Source organism: Podarcis melisellensis, assembly GCF_964234715.1.
Source record: "Podarcis melisellensis genome assembly, chromosome: 3".
NCBI lineage: Eukaryota > Metazoa > Chordata > Lepidosauria > Squamata > Lacertidae > Podarcis > Podarcis melisellensis.
Window position 1 is genome coordinate 84,738,274 of NC_138530.1, and position 19,387 is coordinate 84,757,660.

General features: G+C 38.6%; 1 protein-coding gene across 3 annotated transcripts in view; it reads right to left on the reverse strand.

The window, feature by feature from the left end:
- Nucleotides 1-19,387, reverse strand: part of SMAP1 (small ArfGAP 1) — a 71,356-nt gene that overhangs the window by 9,072 nt on the left and 42,897 nt on the right. For all 3 annotated transcript variants that reach the window (XM_081904911.1, XM_081904909.1, XM_081904910.1), the window contains 2 exons: nt 7,449-7,533; nt 1,308-1,438 (listed from right to left, as the gene is read on the reverse strand). In XM_081904911.1, coding sequence (XP_081761037.1) covers nt 1,308-1,438; nt 7,449-7,533 — 216 coding nt within the window. The remainder of the gene's footprint in view (nt 1-1,307; nt 1,439-7,448; nt 7,534-19,387) is intronic.

The window sequence follows — 19,387 nt, forward strand, 5'->3', positions numbered from 1 at the left end:
AATCCTTTAAAAAAAAAAAAAAGCTCAACCCTGGACTAGGGCCTGGGTTCAAATCCCCACTCATCTTTGAAGCTCACTGGGTGACCCTGGGCTAGCCACTGTCTCAAACTACTCAACTCTACTTCACAAGGCTCTTGTGAGAATAAAATAGGAAGTGTGAGAACCATGTATGAGATGCTTGGGAGGAAATGTGGGCTAAAGATGTGATAATAATATCACAAAAGGAAAATAAACACCCTTAATTAAATAACAAAAAGGAGACATGGGCAGCACACCTGACCACTCCCACTTTTCAGTTCACTAATCACAAACAATTAAAAATGCAGATTAGAACCATGCCAGAGTCATTGATCAATAAATCTACAAAACCATTAAGAGATCAGCTGGACTAACACTTTAAACGGAAAGAATTTTCATTGCCAAAATGTGCCACTAAACCTTAATGAGCCTCTTAACAGTGAGCCTCTGTTGAAACCATCTAGTTATCACTAGACTGGAAGCAACTGAGAGAGTTAACACCAAGTCTTAATAGATGATATGTTGTGCCTTTATACTATTATGCATATTTCTAATCAGGTCACTGGACTCCACTCAGCATTGTGCTCCAGGCAAAGCCTTGTTAAATCCCCCAGGGATGTTCATAAACATGAAAGGTTGGTTATTTATATCAATGATGCTCATCCCAGAGCTATGGAAGTCTGAAGCATAATACCTCTAAACATAAAAGATGAATGATAGCTGTAATGGTTGAACAGCCCAGACAGACCGAACTAGAAAATGTATCTAAACCTTATAAAAAAACACCACCCTAAGACTAAATATTAGCTTCCCTCTCCACAGAGATATTATAGTACTTAGTGAGCTACAAGATGCCTCATACTATAATGTTTGGAAAGAAATTACGCAAGGTATTGGTACTCATATTAATAGCATGCTATTGATGAGGCCAGCTGCTGAAGTGCAATAAAATATGGAATGCATGAGTAAAATTGAGCTCTCTTCTTAAATTGAGGGGCTACATAACACTGGCTTTCCTATGGCCAGTTTCTTTTCCCACTGCTGTTTCAAATGTGAATAACTTCTTTCTTACGCTAACACCGGGCGTGGGTTTATAAATTGTGTGTCTATAACCAACGCAAGTTTCACTGCCTGCCAATCTCTCTAGTAAGAAGATGAAAGTGATTTTAACGGGACAGCTGATACAAGTCATCTTTATATTTTTAGGTAGGCTTGTCATTTCTAATGTAAACATCTCAATCAACAAGAAATTTTAAAAAGGGCTAGGCATGCTAAATTTTGCTGCTTACCTGAGCAGGAGGTATAGAAGTGGCTGGCAATGGGTTAGAGATCATTGGGCCAAATATATCCAGGTCATCATTCAATACAGCAGCAGGAGTTGTGATGCTTCCATTTGTAACAGAGGAATCGGCAGGGCCATCTTAAATGACAGTGTTTTAAAAGGAAAAACGTTAAACCAATTTTTTGATAATTGCAAAGTATGTACAAAGCAAGCCGTTGCTTAAAGGTATCCTGTGTTGGTAGAAATACCCAAGCATTCATAGCACTGAATCCAGGCTCCTCTAGTATTCTGCCAGCTCGTCGTAATTTAAAAGCTACAACATGCCAACGTAATTAGCAAAATCTGAACGCATTAAAACACAGCCTGAGGCCAACCTAATGGCATCTAAGCTGGTTTAACAGAATTACACATTTCTACAAGCTGCCTAAAGCACTGTTGGTTACCAGCACTGTAACTTTTAAAATAGAAATCCTTCTCATAAGTAACCAAACCCTTTGGACATAAGCACTGCAATAATTGGCTATATAAATTTTAAGTCTGGAAAAGATAACATAGGTTGTAAGTTCTTGAGTCAGGATTCATAGCTTATAACTCAAGCCAACAAATACATTGCTGCGACAGATAAAAGACCCTGCAGTCTCTCTCAGCCATTGTTCAACTGCTAAGCTATTCTTACAGCCAAAGAACCTCCTTGCACGCCTCCCTCTCATTAACGACAATGGAAGAAAGATCTCTTTCTTCCTTACAACATTATTCCCAGTATCTTCAAAGGAAAGGCTATACTTATTGAAAAGGGAAAAGAGCTACAAAGTTTAAACTTCTTCACATTCTCAACATCTTCCTTCAAATCAGACCAGCACTGTCTGATACATTCTGAAACTATTTTTCTTGATTAACTCAGGTTTATGACCTACCATCAAGGCTTCCCTGCCCTCCATCTGAATCGATAAAAGTATCTTCCATTGTGTGTGCACTTAATTTTTAAGTTTGTGTAGCTGCAATATGACATAGTACAGCTCTTTATTAACGCCATTATTCTGAAGTCCAAAAATAGTATCCAGGGTGCCCAAAGAACCACAAGTACATACTGCTTAACAGATGCCTAGTCTACAATGGAGAATAGAGGACAAAGTCTGCAGTTTCTAGATAGGTGGCCTAGAAGGATACTATACACATCCTATTTTGTATCTCCACATTATTTGAGTCAAGTATTTCAACATATATAGAGTAGAGCCTTTGTAATATATTTTCGTTCTCAATGAACAAGCCCTTCAGTGGCAAATGAACAGCACATTTCAGCAGTCACTGGGGTATTTTTGCTCACTTCATTCTTCTCTTGTTATGAAAGTAAATGCAAAAGCACTATTGCAACTGTACACTAGGGATTCTACACTGAAGTCAGGCAATCAGAGTTCTGGTTCCCATAGCAACTGTAAATGTGCCACAATTTATATACTTATTAACCCATAAAGATTAACACCTACTGATAACATGGAATTTGAGGGGAGGAGGTAAATGTATCACAGCTGTACAAACCACAACAATTTCCTTAACGCTGGTATTTTTTTATATTTCAAGCATAGCCTCCACAATAACAGCAATTCTTTATCAAGTACTAACAAGCTACCTTCCCAATGCTTCCTCTGAGGAAAATAAAGCTTTTGGGTTGGCACAAGATCTGACAGCTTCCTTTTGTCACATTCTGTGAATAGTGGCATAAGAAGTGACCACAGGTGCTGCTAATCATATTTAGCGAAGGGATACTCAAGGCAGAAATCAAGCATCTAGCCAGCTCCAGAATAATCTTTGAATATATTTTTGGTTTCCCAATTCTTATGTTCTGGAGCAGAACCATCATCATCATCATTTTGGCCATCCATTTCTAACTGGTGATCCTTAATGAAAACACATTTCTTTCTCAGAATGCTTTATATTTTGGAGTTGCTAAAGCTAAGGATAAAGAGATAAGATAGTAAGATCATGCAAGGAATTTTTATATAGTCATTACAATACAGAAGCATACCTATTCATCTTACTCCTAACCTTTTCTAGTTCTAGCAAGGAAAATAACTTAAAGATGGCAAAATTAAAGCTAAACCAAAACCTGGTTTTCAAAACAAGTTCGGGCAACTATGAGTATGAGTAATCAGGGGTAGAAGGGTTTTTTCCCCCTTTCCATTTTAATTTCTGTAAGCCATTCGGGAAACATGTTTTTGCTGAACACCTGCAAATCTATAAATTTATAAAATGTACACCTGACAAGAAGCCTGTTCAGAAGTTACATACGAAGTCAAAATCTCAATCCGGTAAGTGTGTCTTGGACACACACACAGACATACACAATCTACCACTTGCTCCTCACTTTATTTTACTACAGGGAGAAAGTAATCTAGGCTTTACCTTGCAGTTCACTACAATATGAGTAATAGCAGATGTTTGGGGGGGGGGAAACCTAAAAAGGTTTCAAGAGACAAAGTCAGGGACGACACATCTACAGATACCTGAACCTACTTATACCTTATGAGTACAGGGTATTGGAGATAACCTAGCAGCTGCTTCGGTTTCTGCACCAAACTCTCCCTTGCTACATATAGCTCTAGCTGCTGTGTTTTATAATGATTTTAGCTGTCTGTTTTTTAAAAAAACAAAAACCTGGGCTTTGCGATTTATTATTCAGTTTTAAAGGGTTTTATTGTAAATTCTCTTCTGTATTTTACTGTCTATGTAAACTGCCCAGAGAACTTCTTTATTATTAATGCTGCATTCCCAGAATTGCAGAGGAGAATAAGCTGCACCAAAAAATCTCAAGGGATATATTGCTTATCCAGAAAGCTTCCAGGCAAGGTATTGTTTCCGAGGTGGGTAAATGACACTAAGCATGATAGGCATCCTCTGAAATGGCTTGCTAGCTTATTTGATTAGCAGTCATATTCTAATATCTATTGAACTGCTTTCTGCTCTTCTTGTAATTGAAGGTTAATAAGGTTACATATTTCACTTGTTTTCAATAAGCATCTTCCTTATCTTCCATCATTCTTAGGATAAATTTGAAGTGAAAGAGCATAGTAATTTACTTATGCCCCCACAGAAAGGTTGGGACTATCCATTTTAATGCTAATACACTGTGATGGTTACTTCAACATGTGCAACCATCCATACTCATCTCTTGTTTTTTGTGTAGTACATCTAACTGGTAAATGATGCATCAAATGGCAAACGAGTTTTGCTTCTTTTTGCAAATGCAACCTTTCAACATGATGGAAAAGCTAATACTTGAACATTCTGCAGCGTTGCAAAACATCTCACAATATAAGGTGTGCCATTTTTAGAAAGTAAAAGAAAGGGAGTTATCTGCAAATTGGTAAACCCAGGTCTGCTATTCTTCGAATCATAGAATTGTAGAGTTGAAAGGGACCCCGAGGGTCACCACTACAGATCTATCATTTCACTGATTTTTATATATTCATAATGAAATGACAATTATTTGTCTGTAGTTATATTTTAAAAAGGATGCTGAGTTGGAAAAGAACCAAGATGCACTGTTCACTGAGGTGCATGACTTAGCAGTTGGCAAGGTGTGTAGTTCTGCACAGGGAGACCACCACAATCATTCTGGCAAAGCACCTAACTATGAAACACATTGTTAAACATGCTATATTTATAACTATCCTCTTAGAATGTAAGGCCGTTAGTACTCAAGAGAACGTAATTTACCTGTACCCGGGGTTTATGGTCCATCTATTCACACCCGTGCAATAAAACAGAACTCCCCTGGAGTTCTTCAGCCACTGAGGTGATATTTATATACTGATGCAACAAGGCCAAAATTCTAACAATGCAGCAGCTTCTTGTACTTGTAATGCATGAATACACTTCTCGTAATGATCCACAGCAGAAGAGGAAGTGCAGACAGGCAAGGATGGCAAAGAGTACCAGTAACAGGTAAGTGATGCCTTTGCTGTGCACAGGCACAAGGGGAGTAAGTTGCTGCTCTTCAGAATAAGGCAGAAAAGCCTAACCAACAAGCGAGGACTGCTTCCCTGAACTGCTAAGGGATTAGGAGCTGTTTAAATTCCATAACTGCCATGATCAATCCTCAACTGCAAACTGAAGCTCTGGGAGGGGAATCAGCCCCCTTAACAAACAACAGTTCTTAGGATTCCTTGGATGGAACCTTGACTGTTTAAAGTGGTATGATAGTGCTTTCATTGTGTAGTAAAGATGGGGCATAAGCTGTTGGATCAACTGGATTTGGACAGAAGAGCCACATTTCTGAGATACTAACTTCTCCTCCAAAACTGCTATATTATATAAACTTATTAAGATTTATTTGTATGTTTGCAGAAGCCATTTAACCATGTTATATTATTAGTTCAACCGGAAGTTTATTTACAGAAAGTGTTTTAGAGGAACAGGATTCTTGAGTCAAACTACAGCCGTACCTTGGTTGTTGAACACCTTGGTACTCGTCTGTTTTGGCTCCCGAACGCCACAACCCCAGAAGTGAGTGTTCCAGTTTGCAAATGTTCTGTGGAAGCTGAACATTCGACGCGGCTTCTGCGGCTTTCGATTAAGTGCTTTTGATTCCTGCAGCCAATCGGAAGCTGCGGCTTGGTTTTCTAACGTTTTCGGAAGTCGAACAGACTTCCGGAACGGATTCCGTTCGACAATCAAGGTAAGGCTGTACTGTACTTAAAATGCATCAGACTTGTTGAAATGAAACAGGCTAATCTATCCTCTTGGTGCAGCCCAGCCAGAAATGTTTGAAACTTGTTTTGTACATTTCCATCAATGTGCTGGCTCAATAAAAATATGCAATCTTAGCCACCTTTATTGTCACTTGCTTTCTCCTGTGGTATTTCATACTTCTGTCTATCACAGGACTCAAGACTCTAAGCTCCTACACTAGAAGAGGCATTAGTTACACAATTAAGATATGGCAAGCTAACAGAGGTTATTCAGACTGGTAAAACTTGGTCTGAGCTACTCTAAACAATAATATCCCATGAATGCTAGACTAGTTTGAACAAAAGCAAGCATTTGACATGTAAACAGTTGCTTTTTCAAGATAAAAATTTAAGCAAAGCCCAAATGTAGTGAAAAAAGGGGATAATCCCTAATTCAACAGTAAACCTGCACAGAAATGACTGAATACACAGCAGCACTGGAGTACCATTCAAACAAAATAAAAGTGAAGGAAGAATATGTAAACAGGTTTGGATTAAGTAAGTACTCAGGCAGAATTGTTTCTGATTAGGCTCCACATTGAAGAGCTGTCTTGGGAATGATAGGATTTAGGTTACGCTAGACTTCTGAAAATGTTGGGCAACGTCTGGGACTTTGAGCAGTTTATCATGAAGGAATTAATTATAAAGTGTTTTGAATATGGTAAGATAGGAGAAACTCTGGACATTCCATAAGAAGAAAACTGTCACCTTGCACAAGTTCCTAGAAGCATGATTTTGCCAAGGGATTCTGTTTTTATTATTTTCTTAAAAACACATGCCATCTCACCTCACAACTAGCTACTTAAATTCAATAATTTCAAAAATACAGTGGTACCTCAGGTTAAGAACTTAATTCGTTCTGGAGTCTGTTCTTAACCTGAAACTGTTCTTAACTTGAGGTACCCCTTTAGCTAATGGGGCCTCCCGCTGCTGCTGTGCCACCACCACGCGATTTCTGGTCTCATCCTGAAGCACTGTACCACTGCAATTAATTGGGAGGGAGCTGCCATTTAAGAAATCTAATTACAAAGGGCAGGCAAAATTAGTTGCATGGATATTTAGGATGGGGGCATACAACAGAACCTATACAAGGTTCACTTGGATATTAGAAAGGTTTGTAGTTCAATAAAACAAGACTATTTTTAAACAACAGCTTTTTTTAAAAAAAGCTTGAGCTCACAGTCCTTTGAAGATCACTTTGATAGCTTCTCACTCCCTAAGGAGCTCATTACTTATAGTTTAGTAGACGGCACAGATCTGCTTCAGTTTTTCTCTCTAAGTAAATTAGCAGACTACAACACCATTTACAGATTAACCAACAATGTTTTCCAGCATGTGGGGGGGGGGGGAAACCCCTTTAATTATTGCAGCATAGGTCTTGCCATTTTTCTGCAATGCAAAACAAAGAATTAACTACTTACCAAGTCCCAAGAGATCGACAGTGGATTCTGGAACTTTCTTAGGACTTGCTTTAAGTTCCAGTTGTTGATCCTCTTTCTTTGGAAGCTTTATTTTGTAAGAAAAGGAAAAGATAATTAAGATTCTTATAGAAACCAAAATATAATGAATAACTGACCTCATCCAATCTCACATTTCATTTGAACTTCTTATTTTTAAAATTAGTGTCACTAGCATGTACAGGAGGTGGTTTGGCGAAAAGTATGGCAAAATATAATGTTTCGTTGCAGTGTTTGAGCTAGTGTTATAATGGCACATTTCCAAGTAATCAAAATACTACACATACATTATTGCAACAATCCTTATAACAGCCTTCCTATTATTCTCCTCCTAATGCAGATGGAGAGTTGAGAAGAGTTGTTTGCCTAAAGCTACCTAGCACATTCACAGCTGAAACATAACTTGAACTGGGGACCTCCTGGCCCACAGCTCACACACTTCACCACTAAACAACTATTGTCACGTGTTACACTTGTACACATACAACACAGAAGTAAAGATTAAACTGTCAAACTAGGACAAAAAGAACAAAGACTAAAATCCCCACTCAGCTCTGCCATTAAGCTCACCAGCTATCCCTGGGATAGTTATCATTCCTCAGCCTAGCTTTGCTAAAAAGTTGTAGTGAAGATAAAATGTGGGGACAGAAACCACAAACACTGCTCTGAATTACTTGGAGGAGGACTGGGATATAAAAGTAATAATGATAAATAACACATTAATCTACAGAAAAATCATACTGATGCGTTATCTCAGGCAGGATGAACACCACAAATGATGGTTATTATTGAACATTCCACTTATTGTGGCACAAGGAAAAGACACTTTGGTTTATTTCCCCAGCCATTTAATTTTAAAAATCTTTCCAGCTGGATGGAATTGTTTTAATCCTTTTATTATTCTCTTTATTTATTATAATGTTAAAATTATCTGTTGATTTTATTGTTTTTATAGTGTGGTTTCTGTAACCTGCCCAGGAAACGATTTTACAATGAAAGGTGAGGTGTAAATTCATAAAATAATACATTTCACAGTGTTTCCTAATGAAATTAACATATCCTTTCCCCAGAGGTCTAGAGCTAAAGCACCTTGTGTGAATTATGCAGGACCTTTTTATATAAAGAAGGTTCACCATGTGAACTTGAACTGAATAGCTTAGCAATATATTTTACTATAAACTATATTAAGTTTCTATTTCAAAATATTAGATTCATTTACATATTATTATTCATCTAGGGATTTGAGTGGGGGAGGATTAATGCTCTAAATAAGTAAGTTTTATCTTGTACAATGCTCTATTGTGGAAACCACATGGTTAAGCGCCAACACAGCCAGGGCAGAACAAAAGGATTGGCTAATGTGTTGCTCTCCAGATGTTGTTGAACTACTATCATCCCTAACTATGAGTCATACTGGCTGGGGCAGATGGGAATTGTAGTCCGACAGCACATGGTGGGGATTGCTTTGCCTATCTTGCCCTGAAGTATATAGTACAAGGCAAACGAAACCACCTTGTTAAGTTGCATGTGTCAACTGCTATCCTATTGAACAGGTAACTAGTATGGGTTCACATATGCACTGCCATTTTGTGCTGACTGCAACATTAAGAGATACTTCACCATAGCCACCGTAGTTCAAACACCGCAAATACAACTGCAGTTTTAAAAATTCCAGGGCGGGGGTGGATGATGACAGTTTTGCTTCATCTTCAGCATATTATTAATAATTATAATTACTTTATTTCTAAAGTGTCCTTCATCCAAATGTCACATGGTGGTATACAATATAAAACCAATAAAACTTACAACAAAATTTAAAAATCCATCTTTTAAAAAAATAATAAAGTTATAATCAGAGTAAATTCAATTAAACCAATCAGTGGAGATCAGTTTCAAGAAGTCAAAAACACATATACAACTTCCTGCAAAGGCCAGAGTAAATTATGTATTTTTGAGAATTTATATTTTTGAAAATTAATATTTACCATAATCCATATCTACATTATATTAAACTGAAAGCCTGAACACTGCAGTGGTAAAGCAAAACCCTTTAGGAAGCATGGGGTGGCTGTAGATGAAGCAACTGCTATTATTAGAATGCTTATGTGCTGCCTTTTTAAAAAAAAAATCTACAAGGCACCCAACAATCGCTAAAATAATACATTAAAAGCAACAGTCCAGGCAGTATAATTAAAACTGGCAGCAACACCTCCAGACATCTGAAACATCAACAGCAGGAGCAAAATTAAGCCAGTTATAGTACTTTGAAGAGCAAACGAATGCCACCACCTTGGGTAACTGCCGTAAGTGACAGGGAAGGGTTTGATAAATTTGGCAGCACTCTTAAGAAGGCATTACCATTATCACCACCAACCATACTTCAGTGAGAAAGGGCATGTGAAACAGGGCCTCCAAGGAAGATTTTAAACGATGATATTACAGTGCATTCCAGTCAGATTACAGGAAATGGATAAAAATACTGAAAAGAAGCTTGGGACAATTTTCATATTCTTACAGACAAGTGGCTTTATTTATCACAAGCACTATGTTGTTACATGTGTGAATGGACATTACATATCTAAGATCTTAAGGAAAATATTCAAACCACCTCAAACACAGTGCTCCTTCAACTGAAGCATCAATATGACAATTAAGAAATTATATTAAGTAAATGAAATTATCGATTTGGAGCTTGAAACAGATCAACCATTGCACCCATTCAATGAACCAAGTTGAGAGGAAGAAGGGTGTAAAACCTAGTTTGATGAAAAGTCTTAAGCAAATCTGTTAAATGGTATGCTTACGAATTTAGTATTTTTTTTAAAAAAAAATATGCCATGCCACACAATACTATTATATTTTACTGCAACAAGAAAAAGTCCTACTATAATAACATGTTAATTAAATGGGGGCAGGGAGCCCTGCTTAGTTTGAACCTTAATAAACCTAGAATAATAATATTGCCAATTAATATAGTTGTATATACTTGGCTGGGTTTATACAACTCCAAGGATTAATTTACTAGGATATGATTATCACACAATATGGAACTGATCATGGCAGCTGGAGAACAAAAGCATTATAGAACTTGCCATTGCAATTCTTCCAGAGAATAGAAAAATACCAATTGTCAGTAGAACAACATAATGTAGTCAAGCCACATACTGCTCCCTGTGATAATTGCTCTTCTAAGTTCAACATGTCCTTGCTGCCAGCACCACAGGAGACATTTAAAGCTGCTCGCAAGAGTTCATTGATCCAATACAGCCTTCACAGTGAAAAAGTAAGATTTAAGGTGTAAAAATATTATACTTAAGACCAGATAATGTCCAGATTATTTCAAATGAACCTTTAGACAACTTGAATGTAATCCACCGCGCCTTCTATCACATAGGGCAGTCTATATCCCAAACCTCTGCAGAAAATCAATTTTACAGTAAAGTTAAGTTAAGGCTATCAGAACCTTTCTTTTATTAGCTTTGGTATCAACAACAGTACAGAGCAGGTAGAGCGACTGTGCGTTATTCAGCAGTGGCAGCCCCCAAATGTGTGTGGAACTCAAGGGTTGTATCCAATACAGCACGAGTGGCTTTCTGCTCATGCAATTGGATTTACCCTTCCTCTCCTCTCCCTGCATGGCCCCAAAAACTTATCCAGAGGGTTCCTCAACCTTGTGGATGGTACATGGGAAGCTTTGGGGAGAGGAGAGGAGAGGAGAGGGGGAAATTCTAATGTGCAAGCAGAAGTCTGTAGTGGAAGCAAAACAGTAAAACTGGCCATTAAAAAACACACCTTTTCTAAAATTTTCCAGACTAACCTAACGCTAAATATTCAGCGAGAGAAAGAGGGAGGGGGAGGAGTGCTACAAAGAGCTACAAATAAAATGGCTGGTTTCACTTGGTGAAATGGTGCTAAATTTGAGCTGAAATCGCAGTGATTTTCAACCAATTTGAGTGCTGGGCTGAGTAACATAAAATGGTATGCTTCAGTAACTGTAAGCCGCTTATATGATTATACTGTTCCCTACTCTCTTTTACTAACAGTAAAATCTCAATATATTTTAAAATGGAGAGCATTAAGAGCCTAAGACCATTAAAACAAAAGAAAGCAAAAAACTCCATAGTTATTAAGACTAAAAGTTTGGTGAAATGAACATGTCTTAGCCTCACACCTAAAAAACAAAAGAGACCAGTCTAAACTCTACTGGGACACAACCCTGTCCAGAACAAGTTTTACTTCCAATGCCAAGGCAGCATTTCTACTGATCATTAGTACCTTTGCCTTGCCTGGATTAAGCTTCATTCCAGTACTGAAAGTTCTCATATCCAAGTACAAATTAAGTATTCTCTAAAGTTACGATTAGTAAGGACACGGGTGGCGCTGTGGTCTAAACCACAGAGCCTAGGGCTTGCTGATCAGAAGGTTGGCGGTTCGAATCCCAGCGACGGAGTGAGCTCCCGTTGCTCAGTCCCAGCTCCTGCCAACCTAGCAGCTCGAAAGCACAAAGTGCAAGTAGATAAATAGGTACTGCTCCAGTAAGAAGGTAGATGGCGTTTCAGTGCACTGCTCTGGTTTGCCAGAAGCAGCTTAGTCATGCTGGCCACATGACCCGGAAGTTGTATGTCAGCTCCCTCGGCCAGTAAAGCGAAATGAGCGCCGCACCCCCAGAGTCGTCCACAACTGGACCTAACGGTCAGGGGTCCCTTTACCTTTAAAGTTATGATTATTTTTCACTGGCATTTAAGAAATAATAATAGTCACTTTAGAAACAGCCAGGAAGTGACAGAATGTAGTTTACCAAATTCAAAGTCAAAATTTAGATGCTCATTTGATGTCTGATTTGCTTTAAACATTTTGCCTCTAATAAGAACTCTTCTAATAAGTTCGTCTTCTAATGTGCTACTGCAAAAAGCTTTCTTTAAAATATTTAAGGTTGATTTCTACTAAGTTTGGAACTAATTTAAGGCTTCCCAAATTATTGAACAAAACCTTCTTCTACTCTCATTAAGAACAAACTATGTTTATATAGAAAAGTAACTGGATTCATTCCCCCTTTATTGCACTGATGGCAATAATGTTTATAAATGATTGCCTAAACATTTGAGAACTCCCTTAAGGCAAGAAAGTAATGTTAGCAATTTTCTATAAATCTTCAATGGGCCTGCAGATATTTTTCTCTGACAGCTCATATGCCCTTTTCATACCACTTACTTCAATAAGCATGCATTTAAAAAAAGCTATTACTCATGCTGAAGCTTCTCATCTGAAAAAGCTGTTCAACACACCTTTCAGCCCTTTTTGTTAACAAAATATATAAATGTATAGTACTAGTGCAACCTTGTCAGTTAACATTTCTTTATTTCTCCATAATATCTGAATCAGGAGAGGCAGTGCAAGCACTGAAGCAGTTCTTGAATGCAGTGGTGGAGTAAACGAGAACCAATCAACTGAGATTATATCCTCCGAAGATTTGAGATTTTGTGGGTAGATCACTCCCATGACCAGAAGCCTGGCCAATTGCCTGCTGTGGCTGGATGGGGTTCTTCTCTAAAGGAGCAGGCGCTTCTTTTTATTGCTAATTATGTGTTTGGGTGAGTGACCTTCATGAATATAAATGCTGCTTAAAGAAGCAATACAAATCCTTTGGGTTCCTTTTTAGAAACAGCCCTAAATACAAATGACTGCATCAGCTGTCAATAAACATGAACCATTATCTAAGTTGTGCTCTAGGTTCTCGACTAGGTTCTACATAGGTAAAGGTACCCCTGCCCATACAGGCCAGTCTTGACAGTCTCTAGGGTTGTGCGCTCATCTCACTCTAGAGGCCGGGAGCCAGCGCTATTCGCAGACACTTCCGGGTCACGTGGCCAGCGTGACGAAGCTGCTCTGGTGAACCGGCACCAGAGCAGCACACAGAAACGCTGTTTACCTTCCCGCTATAAAGCGGTACCTATTTATCTACTTGCACTTAAGGGTGCTTTCGAACTGCTAGGTGAGCAGGAGCTGGGACCGAACGAAGGGAGCTCACCCCGCCGCGGGGATTCAAACCGCCGACCATGCGATCGGCAAGTCCTAGGCGCTGAGGTGATACCCACAGAGCCACCCGCGTCCCAGGTTCTACATAACTAGCAATAAAAAGAAAATAATTTGTTTGGCATTATGTACAAGCCTATGTTTTCTCAAGTTAAGAGATTGAGTGATACATAAAACTGCTTACCAGGAAAGAGGAAAATATCCACTCCACTGTGGAAGAAAAATATTTCCCCCTTCTTCAAGGAAGCCATCCTTGACCAAGGTTTGGGACAGGACAGTGGTACCTCGGGTTACATACGCTTCAGGTTACAGACTCCGCTAACCCAGAAATAGCACCTTGGGTTAAGAACTTTGCTTCTGGATGAGAACAGAAATTGTGCTCCGGCAGCGCAGTGGCAGCGGGAGGCCCCATTAGCTAAAGTGGTGCTTCAGGTTAAGAACAGTTTCAGGTTAAGAATGGACCTCTAGAACGAATGAAGTTCTTAACCCAAGGTACCACTGTATTTACTGGATGCTAAAGTGTTTTAAAAGGAACATTTTCCTTATAGAATTGAACCCACCTATTCTCCAAGTTTTCATTAGCTACATTCCTTGTTCCAAATTCTACTTAGCTATTGTTCACTTACATTTTTCTTGCCTTGATTTACTTAGTTTATTGCTTATCTGTACAGATTAAGAATACATTAAAATAGGCAGAGAACACTACTATTTAATGAAAACGAGCTGAAAGTTAAAGTACATAAACTAACTTGTGTATGAACAACCCCAGTGATTTGCCCATATCCAAATTACAGCAATATATAAACTCAGGTATATCTTAAAATATACTGGCATCACATATGTCCACTTACAATGGAAGTCTTTACATATGGGACAAACTATTTTGTTTTTTATTTTGATGATTTGTATACTGCTTAATCAGTCATCTCTAAGTGGTATACAGGAGATACAATAAGACTAAAAATAACTTAAAAGTATAAATGCACAATTTAAAAACCCACTGGAATAAAACTAATAGCTATTTGCCCTAGGTGACCAAAGCTGTTGCTTTGAGTAGGAAACACATTCATCTTACATTATGCACCATACATTCTTATTTATGCATCTATGTTAAGACATAAGTCAGTCCCTTATAAAACCATTTGAGTTTTCTCATCTTTTTTCTCATCTTCCTGCAAAAGACTCAGCCTAGCAATTTAATTAATTAATTAATCTAATCATAAATCTGCTACATACACATTAGTGTCCATCAATGCAAGCATCTACTAATTCTGGGGCACATGATCAGATTTATCTTCAAAGCATCATATCAGAATGTTGGCATCTGTCTGTCTCAAGAGACAATGAACTGTGCCTCCGGGGTGAAGTCAAACCGCTGTGTTAGCAGCATCAAAGTGACCGCCCCAGAATGCAAGCCTAGCCAGTGAGTATGGATCTCCCTGGATGCCTAGACGAGAAGACCCCACTGATGTGATCCAAAGGAAAGCAGAGCAGTATGTTTGGCACCAGCTTGGCTGCAGTAGGAGGAGGCGTACAATGCACCATCCAACCATCATAGGGGCTCCACTCCAGATTTGTATAGGATTTACACCTTTGCTTTTTTCTTCTACTGAAGATATCTCACAAAGCAGCAGAGGTTTAGGATCAGTTTTCCTTCTCCTAGAAGGGCTACCATCTAGGAGATGCTGCTGGGTAGTTAATGTAAACCAGTGTGGCCCTTGAGTTAATGAAAATGTATTAAATGGCTGTCATCTCATCCAGTCCAGCATCCTGTCTGAACTATGCTGGGATAGAACTCTACCTATGTTCCAATGACCAGCATCTTGGCCTTCTTGATATTCTTTCCCACAGACTCAATTACTGATGCAGTTACAGCAATATGCCACAAAACCACAATATATCCATGCACTTCTGGAAATACCACCATATTAAGACCATTAAGTGAAGAGCTTAAAATAATGTTTTAAAATATCTAAATAAATCCACACAGCTGGGTCTGCATGATTTTAAAGATAGACCCATATACTTTTCCTAACTACAGGCTTAACATTCCTCAATCCATTTTTGTTGTTTCATCACCTCTTGCTCATTTAATTCCATCCATAAATGGTTATGCTGTCATTATTTTATTTATAAATCATCAAAAAGAAGGAGGAAATAGCAGCATCCAGTTTTCTTTCCTTGTTTCTTTCTAGGCTAGCACAAAAGCAGGCAATTGATCAATATAAGATGTGCCAAGCAGGCTTGAGCAGTTATTTGTTTTGCAGTGTCCAACATGGGAATTAATGATTTCACAACACATCCTGGATAACAAAAGTCATTCTCAGAGCCTTCTCTGACCCACAGACATTAAGGAGCAAAGTGTTAGAAAAATGTCATGCATTCATTGGACTGTATTAATAACACACCAGAACAGCTAGGCAATGCAGCCTATGAATTTCACTATGAACGCTTTTCAAATATATTCTAATGGATGCAGTTAAACTGTAATAACTCTACAGAGAACCAAAAAGAGAATCAATAAGCAAGGAAATCTTTCTAGTTGGACTACCTTTGATGGTATTATGTAGAATTAATAGATAATTTACTTCCATAAAAGCTGAAAAGATGGTTACAAAAAGAAGTATTTTTCAACCTCAGTGGAGAAAATGAAGGAATACTTTAACTTAATTTTTCAAGATCCTTGTCTCAGTGGTAAGTTGAAAGCCATATAAATCACCACTGCTGGAAAAGCCACAGCTTCTGGAGGAATAAAGGATGGACAGGCTGCTTATTGGCAGCTGAAGGTCTTTAGGTATTCGTCTATAAAGCCATACAACTCTCCTCCCTCCCCACTGCATATTATTCTAGAAATTGAGACAACGTATGCTGCAGAGGAACTGCAAAAAAAATATGAGAGGACAACTTAACTTTTTCCCCACTTGAAAATGATGTTATGCTTAAAAGTTCCAGCAGGTATTTGTGTGGCTTTCTTAGAGCACTTTGGCCCCATACCAGAGTGGTAGGCAATTTTCTGTTGATAGATGACTAAAGATTCTTTTGGAGATGGGGACTTGTGGATAGGCTGAGATATAGATTAAATATTAGAACTTTCTCCCTCCCCACCCCACCAGCCAAGACACTGTCAAACTATAAGGGCTAGAAGCATGGATTTCTTAGGATTACACTGGCTGTTCAAAACATTTTATGGACTGTTAAGCAGCCTGGACAGCATATTTTATGGGCCTCTGCTCTGGTAAACATGGAAATTCTTTTGTCTTGCCTTCATTGGTTACACATTCTTTTGGAGAACAGAGAATGAATACTGAACATGCATGTTTAGTGATAAAAAAAATCCAGCCCTCTCCCATCTCCTTATATAAGCTATATATACTGCTGTTGTTCTCTGTAAATGTATTCAACTATGATAATTACCAGCAATTGTTTCACTCCATCAGAATGCAGATTTGCAGTTCATATTATTAAAAAGCTTGTAACTTGTTCTGACCCTCACTGCCAGAAGCCAATCTACGATGCTATGATTACTGGCCACATAAATTAATTTTATTTGCCTTTAAGCTGTCACTTAATCTTTTAGTATCCATAATTGCTGCGTGTACAAGAACTGCCACTCAAACCAAGATTCAGAGAACACAAATTTTATCATGATAATGAATGTTTTTTTAGCCCTCCCTCACTAGAAAGGTGAGATGAGGGGGATTTTCCCCTATGAAAAACCCAAATACATCTTTTGCTGCATACCTGTTTGTTACTCCAGCCTAGTTTGTTAAGAATAACATTGAAGGTAAGGTTGGGAAATCAGAACAAAATTTATGTATGATGGTAAAATGTGTGTACGTAGAAAAATGGAAAATGTATACACAATAATTTTAAAAAGAAAAAGAAAAACCTGAATGTATTTGTTGTAATAAAACAAAATATATAAACACCAAACATTGTTACAGCTAATTTCAACATAATGAGGAATGGCTTTGAAGTTTTGCTGAAGGAGGGAAAGGCAATGTATGAGTGATCTTGCACATATGATTTTAATCCCTGGTGAAACATTGGAAGGGCATGCATGCCACAATCTTCCCTGCAGTGAGATGCATATGCTGTCTGCATCCCACTGTGAGGAGAAAACAATTGTTAGCTATAGAAAAGGGATGCAGAAAGTCTAATCACTCTGAATGCAACTTCTGTGTTAACTGAATAATCACTGAAAAGCATTTCTGTTGTCATTTTAATTTCGTGTTTAATCCAGCCTCCTTTTCCCTTGTAACCCATACCATGAAATCTTTCTCTTAAGCCTCTTTATTCCCATCTTCACTTCTTGGCATGCTCTGCTTACTCAATAGGATGTCTTTTCCTTCTGTACCATCACAGTCTGCATGTCCATCTGTATCGCTCCCCTTTTCTGTTTCTAATACTGAAACATTTGCAGCCCCATTACCTAGCGGCACTTTCTTTTTCCAGATCATAGAGGCTACCCTTTCCCCCCCTCCCCAGGCACAGTCATCTTTGTCTGCACCATCTCTCAGATATCACCTCTTTCTTCATCCCGGAGGTCTTACCATATCTAATCTTAACCACATTCTAATCTTCATAAACCTGAAGTCTGAAGCCACTGTTTACTTCCATTTTTCTTTCTTCATCCTACTCTCACACACATCCTTTCCTTCTTTCATTAAAAATATATGTGTGTTTGTTCCATTTCTGTCTCTATCTCACCTCTCTCTCACTTTATGCCTTCTTGGTTCAGCAGGAGCACAATATAAGTCCTTCACTATCCTAACAATTCACCCTAGTGAAAGGGAAACCAGGGAAAGAGAAACCTATAGCATGGATGGCTGAACTGGGACCATTCCAGCACACAGTTCTGAATTTAGGGAAAGGAGTTCCAATGCAGACAATGCTCCAGCTGCACTGTTCCACTTATCACTGGATTTGGTATCCCAAGTCTACTCCCACTTACTGATGGGCTTGGGAGTGCCTTTGATTTTCCCAGCAAGATATGGGAAAGGGTCATGGACAGCAAATATGTGTAATTCCTCCAAGAGGCTGCACAAAAGACACATGTACGCAGACCCCAAACAAGATTTGTGGAAGGGCTGCAGCTCAGTGGTAAAGAACATGAATTCCCTGGCACCTCCAGGTAGGTAAAGATGTCTGGAAAAGATTTCTGTCTGAAACTCTGGAGAGCTGCTGCCAGTCAGTGTAGAAAACAACACTGATATAGATGGTCTGACTCAGTATAAGACAACTTCCTATGTTCTTAGGCCTGCATAAGAAGCACAAAGAGCAGATACACAAGTCGTTCATGCAGCTGCTTGCCCTGCTTCAGTGTAACATCAAGCACTGCTTAGTGACTGCAGCATCTATGGGAGAAGTGGACAAGCTGAGCTAAAAATCTTATACAGGGTCTGAAAAAAATGGCTACATATACTGTAGGTTAGCTGAGAGACAGGAAACAAAACCCTAACTACAGTAGGAGTGACATGGGTTATCTGTGAATACTGAGCTAAGATTATTTGCTTAGCTTGGCAGGAAGTTCCCAATACAGTGGTACCTTGGTTTACGAATTTAATCCGTTTCGGAAGTCCGTTCTTAAACCAAAACCGTTCTTAAATTGAGGTGTGCTTTCCCTAATGAGGGCTCCCGCCGCTGGTGCCCTTCCACTGTTCAGATTCTGTTCTTAGACCAAGGTAAAGTTCTCAAATCAAGACACTATTTCCAGTTTTGCAGAGTTTGTAAACCAAATCATTCTTAAACTGGACTGTTCTTAAAGAGGTCTGTTTAGATACAAAGGCTCAAAATAAAAGATCAGCCATCACTCCTTCAGGAATCCATGGACTATCACTTTCAGTAGTAAAACATGTTCTATTTCACAA